Here is a 17,907-nt window from a genome sequence, read left to right as displayed (position 1 = left end):
GTCTTCCATAATACCCAGTATTTCACACACATCTGCCACTTCGGAAATGTGTGCTGCCTTGATTAACTTTCGTAAGTTTAACTCTTAAGAACTCTGTTTTTGAAATCAGAATAATATCTACCATCCACTAAACAACTCTAATTAAGTTTGGGTGACAGGTTCAAGGGCACTTGTTGCATTTGGCAGCCTCAAACATTAACCCTCACTGCTGCCATTAGCATCCTCCCCGCGAAGGATGAGCGAGGATGTATTACCACGGAGAGCTCTTTCGGGCAGGTACTGAATAGAGGATACAGGGTGGAGGGGCTGCTTGACCGTTTTCGGGGCGGGCGGGACTCCGCAGATCTGCGCCGCTCTGAGTGGGCAGACGGAGTGGACCTTTCGCACCTCACGGGGATGTGCGAATTAGCTGGCGTTCGGGGCGCGGTGGAGACAGCGCTAAGTACAGGCTCGCTGGTGGCTGTTGTGCACTGGTTGACATCTTCCTTTCCCGCTCACGGACTTCTGCAGACACGCGCTGCTTCGCGCGGCCGTGCTTTGCCCGGCGCTTTCCCTCGGGGCACTCTGCGAGCGGGGTGTCGGGGCCGCGGAGGCAGAGGTGCACGCTCGGGGGCGCGGGTTAACTTGCGCACCTGGCACCTGCCACACGGCGAGACGCGGACCAACGAGCCGAGGGCCACTCCCGCCCCCTCTCCCCTGAGCGGCCCGAGGCTGAGCACGCTCCCGCGGGCCGGCAGCGCCGCGGAGAGAGTGGGTGGGCAGGCGAGGGAGGGGAAGGGAGAGGAAGGAGGGAGGGAGGGAGAGGGCGAGGCGCGTCCCCGCGGCGGGGGCGCGCTCTCGCGCGGGCTGCCGGGATCGCTCGCCGCCGCTGTGGTAATGTCCGCCATGTTGGCCATGGCGCAGGGAGCGGATCGGGCGGGCGAGCGGCGGATCTAGTGTGTGGAAGCGGCCGCGGGCGGCGGGGGTCTGTTTTCGGGCGGGGTGGGCGCCCATGCTGTGGCCGGGGGCAGTGAGGAGGAGGAGGAGGAGCGGGCCGGCCGCGCTGCACTGAGGAAGGAGGTGGAGGAGGCGGCGGGAGTCCTCCCCCCCTCCCCGCCCGCCCCGCCGCCGCCGCCCGGGCTGTTCCTGTAAGGCGGGGAGACAATGAGTAAACTCTCCTTCCGAGCGCGGGCGCTGGACGCCGCCAAACCGCTGCCTATCTACCGCGGCAAGGACATGCCTGATCTCAACGACTGCGTCTCCATCAACCGGGCCGTGCCCCAGATGCCCACCGGGATGGAGAAGGAGGAGGAATCGGTAGGGACTCGAGTGTTTATTACCCCCCCTTCCCTCCTCCCCCCTCCCCTTTGTCAGTCGGGCCTCGCCATTCACAGAGCGCTTTACGCTCGCTGGAGGGCGCCGCTGCCGCTCCAACGCATGGGACCCTACGCCGGCGGAGTAGCGTAAACCCTCTCGGCCGGCGCAGCGCCCGCCCGCGGCCGCCATGTTGTTGCGTCCCAGTGTTGTGATTAGCTCGCAGCGCCGCTTACGCTGCCGTAAGGGGGCCTTGCCGTAAGCGGCGGCCGGGAATGGCGCAGGGGATGTTCTGGCCGCACTTGGCGTACGGCCTCTGTTTACCTTCCACTCCGAACCTTCCTCCGGCACGGGGTTAATTAATGGGCGAGGGATCTTTTGGCTAGGAAAGGTTTTCTCTTCCCACTTTCAAATTTAGTTTTGCATTGGGTTCTCGTTGAAATGACTTGTGGAAAGTAAAGCGCGTTCATAACAAACACCTTCCTCCTAGCAAGGTAATCCCGGCTCCCCGGCCGGCGGTGGTGCAGCGGGATGAGGCGGTGCAGCACTGCGGCGGGGGGAGGGCGGGAGCCGCGACTACCCAGCGGGGTGTAGCGGTAGAGAGCCGTTGACCGGCTAGCTCCGCGGCGGCGAGAGGGACGGCGCTGCCCACCTAGCCGGGACGGCACCGGTTCGGCACACAGCGTTAGAAAGCAAACAGGGATGTTCACCTACGAGCCACTGGCGCTGCCCTGTCCCCGCGCCGCGTCCCCGGGAATTGTCATCATAGAGGGTGGTCTTTTGGAAGTTGAGGATTTAATGCATCCAAATTGACGGTTGCATTTTTGAAAACACAACGGTTTCTGCAAATATTCTGCTTTTCTCCCTGATGGAATTTGGCATACTGTTGAATTTTGTCTGGCTTGACTGTGTTTATGACTCTGGAGTGGTGTTAACTTGCGTGCGAAGTTCATAGTAACTGCACCCTCAAGGATTTCTTCAATGAACCTGCGGTCCCGCCTTATTGTCAACCCTGGGTGTGCGTGGATTGGTTCTCTTGCTTCTGTGACTGTCAGAAGAAGGCTCGAGGTTTCTGTGATTGGTTTTCTCTTTTGACTATTAATATTGCAGGAAATGCTTTTATGCCTTTGATTGGCTGCTCCAGTTCTGACCTCATTATATTACCTGTTATTACTACTTTCTGCTGTGATTTAATCACATTTTTCTTTGGTCTTTGATTACTTGAAAGTCTTACACTTTCAGGAGAAAATGAATATGGCAACGGTATCGGGATGAGCATTAAGTATTCAGCTTTTCAAAAAATAAGATGAAAACCCAACATTTGCTGTAGATTTAGATCTAAGTCATATGAGAATATTCTTTTTGTTTTAAAAATGAAGTTTATTTCTAGCAGCTCAATTTTCCATGGGAACGATAATTAAAGTAAAGTTATAGTATGTACAAGAATTGAATTGGAGGGGCGCCTGGGTGGCTTGGTCGGTTAGGCATCCGACTTCGGCTCAGGTCATGATCTCACGGTCCGTGAGTTCGAGCCCCGCGTCGGGCTCTGTGCTGACAGCTCAGAGCCTGGAGCCTGTTTCAGATTCTGTGTCTCCCTCTCTCTCTGCTCCTCCCCTGTTCATGCTCTGTCTCTCTCTGTCTCAAAAATAAATAAACGTTAAAAAAAAAAATTAAAAAAAAAAAGAAAAAAAATTGAATTGGACTTTAAAAAACACAACTTTGTATTCCACAAAGTTAAATTTTTGTTAATATTATTGTATGGGATTTGACCCAAGAGGAGAAGTAGCTTATGAGTCTTCAAGTATCAGTAGTGATGTAATTACTTGGATCCAGTTATTTGGGTTTGAGAAGGACTAAAATCAAGAAGCTTGTTCTAGAATGAACAATTAACCTGAAAGATAAGTTACTTTTTGTGAACTGAGCAGCAATATACTTACAGCTTTTGGTCCTTAGTTTGCCACATATGTCTTGGTATTTTACCTGAATTTAGGAAGAAAACTTGCAGTTTAGTTATTTTTTTAATGATGTATTAAAAACAAATAATTTAACCCTTTCACTGTTAACTTTTTCAGTAACAGTTGTGATTTTCAATCTGGAGATTGGAAATCAGATTATATTGGATTATTTTCAGTAGTCTGCTTCAGTTGCCCACTTCCAGGGAAGAAGAAATCCAATTTATGGTGGAACTAGAGTTGAAACCCAGGACTTCTGACTCTTTGGTCCTTTCTGCCTCTTTAATGTTACAAGTGGTGGTACTTAAAATCAAAACAAAACTGAACAAACCCTGACAGTTAAGATTTATAACTATCTTTTGCTTCCCAGAATGTACAGTTGGGGTGTTCGTTTTTTCTTTCCTCTTTTTTAAATTAACGTGTAAGAAGACTTGTGCTTACATGAGTGACAGTTGATTCAGTTCTTCTGGTCCTGTTTACAGGACTTCTGTTATTAAGCAGAATTATTTGTTCATTTTAAAAAAATGTTCTGCCTTCGGCACCTGGGTGGCTCAGTCAGTTAAGCTTCCGCTTGATTTCGGCTCAGGTCATGATCTCATGGTTTGTGGGATCAAGCCCTAAGTCGGGCTCTGCTCTGACAGTTTCTCTCTCTCTCTCTCTCTCTCTCTCTCTCTCTCTCCCCTTTTCTCGCTCATGTGCACTCCCTCTCGAAATAAAATTAAACTGTTCTGCCTTGAAAAGCAGTTCTAAGCAGCAGTAAAATATAAATTTCATAAATGTTTTGTGTTTCATTTGAGTTGTATTTCTTTTTTTTTTTAATGTATGTTTATTTTGAGAGAGAGAGGGCATTCACGCAAGCAGGGGAGGCACAGAGAGAGGGAGACAGAATCTCAAGCAGGCTTATACTCACAAACATGAGATCATGACCTGAGCTGAAATCAGGAGTCAGACCCTTAACCGACTGAGCCACCCAGGCGCCCCTGAGTTGTATTTCAATTCAACTTCCATTACCAACATGTTCTAGTTACTTTTGTAAGTATTTTTTAAATTATATAGACTTGTAAAAAAAAATAACAACCTTGGGTTGTGGATTTATAATTGTTGCTTTGCATTTCTAAACTATCCACAATATGACTCCTTTCCTGCTTGATTGACAGAATCTTTTGACTTCACTTGAACCACCTTCATGAATCTTAACCTCCATTCTCACTCTGCCCCCACCCCGCCCCGGTAAAATTAAAAACTGTGACTTCAGCCAGGTCACGATCTCACGGTCCGTGAGTTCGAGCCCCGCGTCAGGCTCTGGGCTGATGGCTCGGAGCCTGGAGCCTGTTTCCGATTCTGTGTCTCCCTCTCTCTCTGCCCCTCCCCCGTTCATGCTCTGTCTCTCTCTGTCCCAAAAATAAATAAAAAACGTTGAAAAAAAAAAAAACTGTGTCTATTGGATTATTATTAGACTTTGTTTATATAGTCATTGACTCAGTTTTGACTTATATTTTGATAATATTTAGATGAGATAATCTAGGCATTCTTTGACATTGGTAGCACTCTCATCATTCTCTTAGCTCTTTCTTTTCTTTTGGACATGTAGGCATCTTCTTTTGTTCCCTTTCCTTATTTTCCTTGTCTTTTGCCTAAGGTCTGCCAGTAGGCATCCTCCTAAACTTGGTCTCTATAGTGCTCTATGTGACACTTGATTTAGGTCAAATACTGTTAACTTGTGTTTATTTAGAACCTAAATCAGAATGATCAGGTGGTCATCACAACACCCCTTGAGTGTTGTATATAGTTGATGTTTTTTGATAATACAGTACTGAACCATTTTTCGACTACTACTTGTGTCCCAGATACTATGTTAATAACTTTACATACGATTAGTTCATTTAATCCTTTTTAAAATTAACTTTTTTGAGTTATTTATATGCAATAAAATGTGCTCATTTAAAGCATAGAGTTTATGAGTTTTGACAAACATGTACACACAAGGAAATGCCACCACAATCAAGATAAAGCAACATTTCAAACACCCAAAAAATTCCCTTGTGCTCCTTTGCAAGTCAGTCCATCTACACCAGTAGTTCTAAGCAATTACTGATTTGTTTTCTTTCCCTATAGATTTTAGTATTGTTTTTTCTAGAATTACATTTAAATGGATTTCACATACTCTTTCATGTCAGGCTTCTTTTGCTCAGCATGATGCATTAACGATTCGTCCTTGTTACATGTATCAGTCCATTCCTTTTTATTACTGAACAGTATTCTAGTGAATTGTTGTAATATATTCATCCATCCATCTGGATATTTGAATTGCTTCCTGTTTTTGGTTTTCATTGAATCTTTGTAACAACAGCCTATGTAGTATTATTGTTTCTGTTTTATGGATGAAAAAACTGTGGGTCTCACTGTTAGTAACTGGCAGGGCTATAATTCATGCCCTTGGTTTTAATATCACAAAACCCATTCTTATAACCACTGTGATTCATGTTGACTTCTTACAGAATCCCAAATTAGCTTCTGAACTGTTAAGTTCATTACAGGTTTTGTAAACATTGTTTTACTTTTTGTAATTGGGGAACTTTGAAAGATGACATTGATTTGATTGGAATATTAAATTACTAACTAGGGGCACCTGGGTGACTCAGTCGGTTGAGTGTCCGACTTCAGCCCAGGTCATGATCTTGCAGTTCAAGAGTTTGAGCCCCGCATCGGGCTCTGTGCTGACAGCTCAGAGCCTGGAGCCTGCTTCGGATTCTGTACGTGTCTCTCTCTCTCTGCCCATCCCTCGGGCCTGTGTGTGTGTGTGTGTGTGTGTGTGTGTCTGTCTCAAGTAAATAAACATTAAAAACAATAAATTATTAAAACAAATAAGTAAATTGCTAACTGTAGTTTTTCATCACTTAATTGTGTATGATTTTTGCTTTTGGCTTTTCAGATTTTCTGTTTCTTTTTCCTTTTTTTCTTAGAAGTTTATTTACTTTGCTTCTCTGTAGTGGTACCATTATGTTTATCTGAATGTTTACGTTACCATAAGCATGTAAGAAATTTGTGGGAAACTATTATTTTTTATTGTTTAGATTTTATTCTAATAGAATATAATCTATGTAAGGACAAGGATCTTTGCATATTTTGTTCATTAATGTATTCCGAGTATCTGAAACTGTGCCTGGAACATAATATATGTTTGCTAAATGTTGGTTAAGTGTTGAATGAGCCTCTTTTTTTTTTCTTTCTATACTAAGATCTATGTTTTTATGAAACACTGTGTGTGCGTGCATGCGTGTGTGTGTAATTCATTAGCAGATTTTGGGAAATTATTCTTGGAATTCTTTTTGGTTTCTTACTTTGATACAACATGTACCTAAATACTAAATGTATATATTTTTTCCCTCTTGAGTCAGAGGCCCCTTTAAATACACAATTTTGAACACATAGGTATGGCTGCAATATTTTTATTTTGTGTTAATTACCCTTCTCATAGGTATATGTAGATTTGTATAAGATACCTTTTTGTATTAGAGTGAACCAAAATTTCTATGAAGCATATGATTCTGCTTATTTTCAGTTTTTAAAAATGTTTTATTTATTTTTGAGAGAGAGACCGAGTATGAGCAGGGGAAAGGCAGAAAGAGGGAGACACAGAATCTGAAGACAGCTCCAGGCTCTGAGCTGTCAGCACAGAGCCTGACGCGGGGCTCGAACTCTTGAACTGCGAGATCATGACCTGAGCTGAAGTCAGACGCTTAACTGACTAAACCACCCAGGTGTCCAATTCTGCTTATGTTTAAAGAAAAAGATCATGACTGATTTGAATTGCCATTTCTCCTTTTATGCTTTAGTTGCCTAATTTTGATATCCTCTTAATATTTTAAGCAACAGTGAGAGTAGGATATATTCAGTGTTTCTTACATTTCAGAGTTATTTTTGGCACTAATACATTTCATGTTTCATTATAGAGGAGTTCTAGAGAGGGTATAAAATAAAATTTCGTAAATTGATATTGTAAAAACACTGAGCATTTATTCTTTCAACAAAAGCATATACTAGCCAGTTATCATCTGAGTGCCAGGTGTTATCTAAATATGACATCAGGAAACTTTTGAAGGGGTAACCATGGATAAGGGTATTTGTAAGGCTGTGTGCTGGAGTGTTGCTAGGATTAAAATTAAAAGAAGAATATGATACAGAACTTGACTTCGGGAAATGTAAATGAGTCATTGAGGTCAAAAACATATCTGGAAAGTTAGCAGAAACTACCAGGTTAAGTTGACCTGACAAAGAGCATTAGAAATAGTTAAATTTTAGTATAGTTAAGAATTAGAGAAAACTGTTACTAGAATGTATAGAGGGATTGGAGAGAGATTTAACAAGTTGGACTTTCAGGTTTGATTGTATGGTGTGTGTTGAAGCAAATACTTGAATCCAGGAATGTTTATTTTTTTTATTAACAAATTTTTTTAAATGTTTTTATTTATTTTTGAGGGGAGAGAAACAGAGTGCGAACTGGGGAGGGGCAGAGAGGGAGGGAGACACAGAATCTGAAGCAGGCTCCAGGCTCCGAGCTGTCAGCACAGAGCCTGACGTGGGCTTGAACTCGTGAACCACAAGATCATGACTTGAGTGGAAGTTGGACGCTTAACCGACTGAGCTACCTGGGCACCCAGAATCCAGGAATGTTTACAGCAATTTCTGTGGATGTTAAGTAAAGTAAAGGAAGTTTCTTCCATTTTGCATGTATTTTATCTGCGCTTTTCAATCCATCATCCCCTGCTGATAGAGATTTCAGGAGGGTAGTACTGCATCATTTCTGAGCACGCCATTCTCTTAGCTCTTTCTCTTTGTTTTTTTTGGACTTACAGATGGCTTTTACTTCTTCTCCTTACTTTGTTCTGTGCTATATCTTCAACACTAGAAACTGTTTGTAACAAAGAAGGCACTTACTAAATATTTGGTGAATCAATGAATAGAAGTTGAGGTGGAGATACGGCTGCAAAAGGGGTACAATTATACCAGATGACAGATAGTTTCAAATGTTAACCCAGGGGTTTGTAGAATGGTGTAGAAAAAAGAGCACTGACTTGCAAGTGTGAAGTCTCTTTCTAGTTTTGTTTCTGTTCTTTAGTGGCCAAATGATCTGGGAAAGTTGCCTACCTTCTCTGAGTCTCAGGTCATTCATCACTACCATCACAGCTACCATTTATTGTGCGTTACTGAGTGTGTTGAGTACATGCCAGGCACTTTGTTAAACTCAGTAGGTGGTTTACGACTCATTATAACGACAGGTTGTATAGTAGGTGCTATTATGTCTTTTCTAGAAGACGAAGCAGGCTTTGGAGATTAAGTATCTTGCCGAAGTTCACTCCTACTTGGACTAGAACATAGTAAAGCCAGTATTTGAACTCAAATCCTGTGAGTGATTGAGTCTAGAGCTCTGACCTTTACCACTGTACTGCTTCATCTGTAAAATGAGTGGGTTGAGAACTAGATGATACCTAAAGTTTATTACATTTTCATTGTTCTGTCATTTATTATTCTATACTACCATGGAAGAGTCATTAAAAATTTTTGCCTCGGGGAATGATATGAAAGAAGCTTTAAGGTGAATGCCTTTTGTAAACACATTTCTTTTTTTTTTTTTAATTTTTTTATTTTATTTACTTTTTTTTGGTAAACACATTTCTTTAACACAAACTTTTAAGGAATGATTTATCTGTGGGGTAAGTTTAGATTTCATCAGTATCAGGTCTCTAAAAACGAGGCCTAAAAATGTTTAGCAGGTAGGATCATTAGGTTGATTTCAAGTAACAGAAACCAAATCTGGTTTCTTTAAGATTCCTAGGTGTTGCCTTGAAGACCCCAAAGAAGGCTTGAACGGTCAAGGCTTGAGAATGCCAGGAACCAGGGCAGCTATGGGCTTTTTAGCAGCAAGTGACATTAATATCACTAAACTCTAACAATTCCCAGTCATTTGAGAGGTAGTAGTATAGTGTTGTGGTGAAGTGCATATCTTCTTCTTTGAGCCAGACTGAATGGTTTTGAGTTCATCTATAAAATCTCATGGGTTGTTGAGAGCATGAATTGTGTGCTTGGGACAGTTTGTGGCATTCAGTAAGCAGTCAATAAATATTAGCTGTTATCATCATTGTTATGTTTCTTTTGTTTCAGAATCACAGATCCTGGTCATTATTGGTTTGGCTTGAATCAGGTATCTGTGTACCTATAAGTCTGACAGTCTGACAGAGGAGGTTAGTACACAAGTGCTGTTAGGGCTACTCTCCTGAGAATGAGGGTTTAGTCAGGAGCTGCCCTTTAGACATTTACTGCTGGTGTGTATGTAACATTATGACCAAAAGTTATGAAGTTAAATTGTTAATTAAATTGTTTTAATCCATAGTTTGATCCAAGGTGAATTTGGATACTTAGGGTATTTTTACAGACGTTAAGTTTGTAAGGTGTTTTAATGGGATAACGATATTTTACATATTTCACAATATAATGGTAGGATGTGTATTGCATTTTTTAAATGAAATTTAAATTAAGGACTATAAAAGAAGTCTCCAGAATCTTTTTAAAGAAAGCATACCCTTCATACTAATTTTCCAAATAGTAAGGGATGCATTTTGTGTGACCTCAAAGAAGTTATTTAACTTTCCTGGCCCTTAGTTTCCTCATTTGTGAAGTAGAATTGGATTGAGTGACCGTTAAAGTACCTTTGGGTCTAAAAATTACTTGCTTCTGTGAATCCACATGTCTGTCTACTAGGTATATTGTCCAGAATGTTAATTAGATGAAAAGAACTAACAAACGAAAGACTAAATATTAGGAAGATACTAGTAGTTAAGCTTTATTTAAAGAGTTAATTATTGTAATCCTGTTAATTTGGTTTAGAGTCCTTTTTTTGTGAGGTTCAGTTATATTTATCCACTATTTAATAACTGATTTTTCCTAGAGATCAGAAGAGAAGTCCCCTCTGTATGTTTTGGATATGATCAGTTACCTTTTCATGGAATTTTCTTTTACTGTCTCTTACTGTAAATGTCCTGAATTTTGGTATACTTTTAGCCCAGACAATTTGAGTTTTAAAATAAATTTTTTAGTATCTCGTGTTTCTCACTTGAGGGATGTATGTGTATGTATGGATATATGCATGAGAGAGTGATAGATACTTGTTTTCCCATTTAGACCAAATGCCTTAAGGAAGGTATAAAGTCTTTGTTTTACTCAGCAGAGGCTGGATTACCTATGCAGGTACTTACGTGGTAGAAAGTTTGTGATACAGGCATTGACCATAATACTGGCCACTGGGATTGGATTTGATTGTATTATTAAATGTACAGCTCTGCACCTTCATTTCATTTCAAGTACAGTTGAGGTAGAAAAACCAGTAATGGATGTGTAGGTGACACCTGGTAGGAATAAGCCATGAATGAGACCAATGTAGATAGCAGTAGGTCCATCATGATTATTTGATTTTATCTTAAAACTGATCCTTGCTGATATTTTGACTTGTTTACACTTGCATGAAATAGAACTTTGGGTTTGCCTAGTCTGTCATCCACCACTGTTTTTTTGTGGGATCAATAGTGGAGGAAGATGACAGCCACTTCCAGATTCTTCTTAGCACCATTTCCTTACATTTGTTTTTAGGTTTCTTTTTTCTTGCCAGCTAGTATCACCGTGCAGTCAGAAGAATGAAGAGTGAAAGAGTCAGCCTCTCTGCTAGTTCTCTAACTCATATCTTTACTTCCAGCTTTCTCACTTCCCTTTTTTGGGAGGAATGTGGGCAAAGGATAGGAGGTTGTTGGTTGGGGAGTTGACAAGCAGCCCTTATTTGTACTGTTAATTTGATGAAATTGGTACTTCAGAATTGTGCCTTAGGTTCCAGGCCTGGCCTCTGTCACTTTCCCTTTGGGCAAGATAAATTACTTCATCTCATTAAGCCACTTTGCTTCATCTGTTTAATGAGAAGTATCTTGAAAGGTAATCTTAAAGATTATCTTTTTGTGGACTTAAGTCAGTGCCTTATACAGGCAACTGCTTTTTTTTTTTATTATTAATAACAGTTTTCAGTTATATAGGCTAATAAATGTGAAGGAATATGGAAGAGTAAAATATACAGAGTATCTCCATACATTATTCTGTGGAATAGTTTCACATTTTTTTCTCCAGTCAATTAAATATATTTTTATAGTTGTCAGACATCAGCAGATTGATACGTATATTTTCCTCCTTCCATCTCTTCCTGGCAGAGCATTTTAACAATCAAAATGATTTAAAAAATTAAAGACTTTAAAAATTAGCAAAGAAACTAAATTTTCAGCTAATCCTCAGAGTAATATTTGACTCCTGAATAATTGATACTGTATTTGTTTTTAAAAGTGATTTCCTTTTTTTTCTTTTTCTTCTTCCTTTTTAAAATTTTTTAAAAATGTTTATTCATTTTTGAGAAAGAGAGAGAGAGAGGGGCAGGAAGGGTCAGAGAGAGAGGGAGACATAGAATCTGAAGCAGGCTCCATCCAGACTTTGAGTTGTCAGCACAGAGCCTGACGTGGGGCTCCAACTCCCGGACTGTGATCATGACCTGAGCCAAAGCTGGACACTTAACCAACAAAGCCACCCAGCACCCCCACTTCTTTATTTTTTTGATTGTTAGTTGGTCATGGGGAAAATAAATTTTAGTGATGAAAATCTGTTCAGTGGGTGGTATACATTAGAGAATCAAATGACAAGAGACATTCTAATATACCAATGAACTCTGGGATGAACACTTAAGTTTGGAACTTTGAAAAGCATGGTACCAAAGAGGTAATCTTGCCATTTGATCCTTGAGATATTTCTCAACTGGCATGGTTTTGGCATTCAGTTTTTTGGATGTATGGGACTGTCACAGGCATATCATGAAGTTTATTGATATCCTGCCTGCTAATTGTGATAACCCCGAAATGTTTTTTTCTCGATTTCCAAATGAGGGCTGTGGGATCTGATTTAAGAACCATTGTCCAAGGCTTCTTAACCTTTTGTGACTTGGGACTTTGACAGCTTGATAAAATTCCTGCTTTTCCCATCCCCTGCTGCAACCCCCAGTTTGTCCTCTGTATTTAAGAGTTTGTTTTTTTGGTTCATCTCTTTTTTTTTCTTTGTTCATTTGTTTTGTTTCTTAAATTCCACATATGAGTGAAATCATATAGTATTTGTCTTTGTCTGACTTACTTCACTTAGCATTTTACTTTCTAAATCTATCCATGGTGTTGCAAAAATGGCAAGATCTTACTCTTTTTATGGCCAACTAATATTCCATTATATGTGTGTGTGTGTGTGTGTGTGTGTGTGTGTGTGTACACATATACACACACCCTACATTTTGTTTATTCTTTCATCTATTGATGGACACTCAGGTTGCTTCTATATCTTGACTGTGGCTTATAAATAATGCTATAGTAAACATAGAAGTGCATGTATCTTTTTAGTAGTGGTTTTGTTTTCTTTGTTCCAGTTCTTTGTCCCAGTAGGGGAATTACTGAATCATATGGTAATTCTACTTTTAATTTTTTGAGGAATCTCCATACCGTTTCCAACCGTGGCTGCCCCAGTTTGCATTCCCACTAACAGAGCATATCGTTCCTTTTTTTCTCCCACATTCTCCCAGCATTTGTTTTTCCTTGTCTTTTTTGATCATAGCCATTCTGACAGGTGTAAGGTGGTTTTGATTGTGATCTCATTTGTTTTGATTTTGTCTCATTGTGGTTTTGATTGGCATTTCCCTGATGAATAGTGATGTTGAGCAGCTTTTCATGTGTTGGTTGGCCATTTGTAGGTCTTCTTTGGAAAAATGTCTATTGCACCAAAAAGAATATAATACCTGGGAGTAAATTTAACCATGTAGGTGAAAGACCTGTACTCTGGAAACTATAAAACAGTGATGAAGGAAATTGTGGAGGACACAAACAAATGGACGGATACTCCATACTCATGTATCGGGAGAACCAATATTGTTGGTTCTACAAAGCAATGTACAGACTTAATGCAATCTCTATCAAAATACCAATAGCATTTTTCACAGAAATAGAACAAATAATATGAACATTTGTATGGAACCACAAAAGACCTTGAATAGCCAAAGCAGTCTTGAGAAAGATGAACAAGGGTAGAGGCATCACAATCCCAGGCTTCAAGATATACTACAAAGCTGTAGTAATCAAAATGGTACTGTACTGGCTCAAAAAATACACACAGAGATCAATGGAATAGAATAGAGACCCTAGAAACAAACCTGTGCTTATATGGTCAATTAATCTATGACAAAGGAAGCAAGAATATACAGTGGGAAAACTGGATAGCTACGTGCCAAAGAATGAAACTGGAACACTTTCTTACACTGTACACAAAAACAAACTCAAGAGTGGATTAAGGACCTACACGTGAGACCTGAAACCGTGTAACTCCCAGAAGAAAACATAGGCAGTAATTTCTTTGACATGGGCCATAGAAACATTTTTCTAGATAGGTCTCCTGAGGCAAGGGAAACAAAAGCAAAAATAAACTATTGGGACTACACCAAAATAAAAAGCTTTTGTATAGCTCAGGAGACCATCAACAAAATGACAAGACTACCTACTGAATGGGAGAAGGTATTTGCAAATGATGTTATCTGATAAGGGGCTAGTACCCAAAATATATAAAGAGCGTATACAACTCAATACCAAAAAGAATCAAGTAAAAAATGGACAGAGAGCCTGAATCAGTATGGTTTTAAATGCATAAAATAGAATCACAGAAGCCAATTATATTGAAAGTTATCAAAATAATGTAAGTTTGTAATTTACATGCTTTAGTAATACATTAATGACAAGATTTAGAGTTGAATCTAATTATCTTAGTTTTAACGTTTATTTTTGAGGGAGGGAGGGAGAGAGAGAGAGAGAGGGAGAGAGGGACTGAGCGACTGAGCACGAGTGCGGGGGGGCAGAGAGAGAGAGGGAGACACAGAATTCGAAGCAGGCTCCAGGCTCCAAGCTGTCAGCAAAGAGCTGGACCGGGGCTCGAACTCCCGAACCATGAGATCTTGACCTGGTCTGAAGTCAGATGCTTAACTGACTGAGCCACCCAGGCACCCCTAATTATCTTTTTAAGTAGTGATAAGTATAAACAATATTTAAGTAGTGATAAGTATTAACAACCCAAGTAGTGATAAGTATAAACAATATTTGGACAAGTGCAACCACTGTAATAGGACAATGAAACGATCTGTGATTTCTGTTGTATTGCTAGTCCTAAATATTACTAGTACTGTTATTTTGCCTTTTGCCTACATTAGTAATTGAAGGAAATGTTAAATTTGATAGAAGTTAGTGGAATAAGAGAAATGATTGTTTTCTCACCCAAGTTTATGGCCCCTCAATTCTTTCTTTGGAAGTTTTGAAGGTCTTTGACCTGAGGTTTAGAATCCCTCAGAAGAATTTCTTTGGCCCAAATGGCAACCTTATTGCCATGTCATCCTTGTCCCAAATATATAGTTAGGCTAAAGATTTTATTTCTTATTACTGTAAAGGAGATGTTACTGTAAACAGAATATGTTATTTTTGTGTTTAAGATATTTTCTACATTTTTTAAGTTGGAAAATAATATACCCACGTGTTGTAAAGATAAAAATTTATACCACAAAATGATATATATGAAAAGTAAATGTCCTTCCTCCCCACATCCCAGACACTCTACAGAGGCAGCTGTTGTTGGCATCATGCATGTGTATCCTAGAAAACTGCTAAACAAATGCTTATTTCTTGTATTCATTTTGTAAGTAATATGTGACCTTAGGGTTAGTTTCTTAATCTAGAGTCATTCATTAAGTCAGGTAATTTTGATTTTAAATTTAAAAATCTCTGAGGAATTGAGAATTGGCAAATTGTAGCTTTCTAATTGGATTGTTGGGAGTTTAGATATAAAACCTTAATCTTTTATTCCCATGTTGCAGTTTGGCTGTCTGTAAGCCTTGCATTGTGCATAGGACTTTTGTTTATTTTTCTATATATAAAATAAGTATTTTAAAGTCCGATTAACTATTAAATGTCTTGTCAGTGAATTTTTTTTTTTTTTTTTTTTTTTTTACCAATTATTTATGGCCTTAAGTAGCAGTTTAGGTCAGAAGAGCAATAATAGGCTCCCCTTTTGAAGAAAGCCATCTTTTTTCGGGTTATCATATTGGTAAGCTGGATCTTTCACACAGACTGCACTCTTTCAAACTTTCATTGCAGTTGTTTGTATGTGTTCGTTCATTAAGTAGCTCCATGAATGCATGGACTGTCTGTATTACCTTTGTATCCATCATCTGGTGCAGTGAATGATGTATGGTCGCTGCTTACTAAATAGTTGCTGATGGAACGAGCAACGCCTGTTATGTACTTTAGGTTACAGAAAGGAATAGAGGTGGTACCTGTCTTCAAGCAGTTTGTAGTCCCAAAGAAAAGAGTTGTACATGGATGAATGCATATAAGGTTTAATGTGTTATGTAAAAAGTAAAAATTATATTGTAGAAATTTGTGTCACAAGGGACGTGATTTGAACAAGAGTATGTCTGAGTTCATGTAATAGCTAGTAGAAGATACCAAATTGGGGTGTCTGGGTGGCTCAGTCGGGTAAACATCCAACTCTTGGTTTCAGCTCAGGTCATGATCTCACTGTTGGTGGGGTTGAGCCCTGCACTGGGCTCTGTACTGTCAGCAGAGATTCTCTGCTGTCTCTCTGGGATTCTCTTTGTCTCTCAAATAATAAACTTAAAAAAAATACTACTGAATTATTTTTTACAAATGAGTTTTGAAGTTATTTCGTATGCCACGATGTCATGAGTTTTTTGTTTTTGTTTTTTTTCCTGGTACATGTCATTGCTTTTCATATTGGAAAGTGTGTGATGTCCTGGAGACTTGTTAGAGGGTTGAAAGAATTTTTGTGGTCTAGTGTAGAGTCACCTTTTAGGATAGGCAAACTTGTGTTAAGAGCATTTCCTGTTGTTTTTGTTTTTGTTTTTGTTTTGGTTTTAAGAGCAGTTCCTGTGTAAAGAGCTGTGGGAAAAGAAACTTTGTGATATGAAGGATGATCTGAAGAACTAGTGCTGCCTTATTTATTGTACAAGTAATGTAGAGATTTTATTTATTTTGCTTTAAAACACAGAGGACACTTTCCGTGGAGAAAGTACTTAGAAGATTTTCTGTACATTATAGGTGCTTCAGACAGCAGTAGTTCCCCTTCAACTTTATCTGAACTATCAGCTCAGCCATCTTACATTCATCAGGGCTTTCAAAATACCTCCAAAAGAAATACAGAAGGTTTAGGTCAGTGATTCTCAAACTTTGTCATGCATCAGAATCACTTGGAGGGCTTGTTAAAACACTGATTGCTGAGCTTCATTCTGACATTGTAGTTTTTAGTGGATCTGGAATGGGACCTAGGAATTCATATTTTTTAACAGGTTCCTGATGCTGCCTGTCCAGTGACCCCACTCTGAAAACTACCACTGTAGGAGGAAGAATAGCAGCTCCATCTTGACCACATAGCAGAAAAATCTGGGGTGCTTTTGTAAAGTACATGTGTTTACCTTAGACTTCCCAGCCAAATCACAGTTTATGAGTGATTCTGATTCTAGGTCGAAAAAATGGTTAGTTCTATATGCCCATGTCCCCTGCATGTCTGCCTTGCCATTTTACCATTCCAGTAAGGAGTATTTCTCTTATTCATTGGCTTTTGAACTCTTTTGATTGACTCAGTGTGTGTGTGTGTGTGTGTGTGTGTGTAGCTGAAATAAAACTGAAATAAAGTGTGTCTTGACATGCACACACACTACACACACAAATATACTGTTGGGTGTTTGTTTATGCAGTAGTTATGTTCTGTCAGGTTGCCACAAACAATGGATTAATGAATACTGAACCATTACTTCTAAAGGAAATACAGGGCTGGTTCACAGGAACCTCTCTGGTCACAACATTTTTATCAAACAAATCAATACAAATTCTTGTTTTATGCATGTTTGTGTTTTGAAGATACTTTATTTAACATATACTATTGATTCTTGGCATTGAACTCACAGCCAGCAGCACTGTAAGTCATGCCTGAATGAAACTTGTCTAACACAGTTTCTCTGTAAGTTACATCACAGCCATCTTGTGCTTAAGAACATTATAGCACTTCACTGCTGCATTTGGGGAGTCCATAAACAATGAAATCATCAAAAAACTATAAAAATGCAAAAAAGTGGCACTAAATAGAATGTTAGAAATACACTTATTTATAGTATAAGAGCTGAAAGAAGAGTGTCACCTCCTTTGACCTCAGCTGGGAACATATGACTGGGATGATTCGAAAGCCGCTTTGCACATTCTTCGAATGACTGTGAAAGTACTGCACATATTGATTTTGGGGATCACACATTTGTGTGAGGTGAATTTGCAAACACAGAATTTGTGAGTATTGAGGATTGGCTATACATATAGCCAATAGAAATAGCTATTTCCGTTTTGTTAAATGAGCTAGTTACTGATTTTATGATTGACTAGAGATTCAACCCATAGTTTGAAAAACACTGTTCTAATACAGCAACACATGTTACATATAACTTACTAGTTATGCAGTGTTAAGTAGTTAAGTGATATTAAGCTATGTATACACATGTGTA

The 17,907-nt window shown here is 39.6% G+C and overlaps 1 protein-coding gene across 3 annotated transcripts in view; it reads left to right on the top strand.

The window, feature by feature from the left end:
- The first annotated feature begins 853 nt into the window (after positions 1 to 853).
- EPC2 (enhancer of polycomb homolog 2) overlaps positions 854 to 17,907 on the top strand; it is a 121,305-nt gene continuing 104,251 nt past the window's right edge. For 2 of the 3 annotated variants that reach the window (XM_058715345.1, XM_058715343.1), the window contains exon 1: positions 855 to 1,296. In XM_058715345.1, the coding sequence (XP_058571328.1) occupies positions 1,144 to 1,296 (153 nt within the window). In that variant the 5' untranslated portion in view covers positions 855 to 1,143. Of the gene's footprint in view, positions 1,297 to 17,907 lie in introns of all 3 variants that reach the window. The other variant, XM_058715344.1, reaches the window with a different exon arrangement.

This window comes from Neofelis nebulosa, chromosome 2, assembly GCF_028018385.1.
Source record: "Neofelis nebulosa isolate mNeoNeb1 chromosome 2, mNeoNeb1.pri, whole genome shotgun sequence".
NCBI classification, from domain to species: Eukaryota; Metazoa; Chordata; class Mammalia; order Carnivora; family Felidae; genus Neofelis; species Neofelis nebulosa.
Note: the sequence above shows the minus strand (reverse complement) of the source record. Positions and strands in the feature narration are given on the sequence as shown.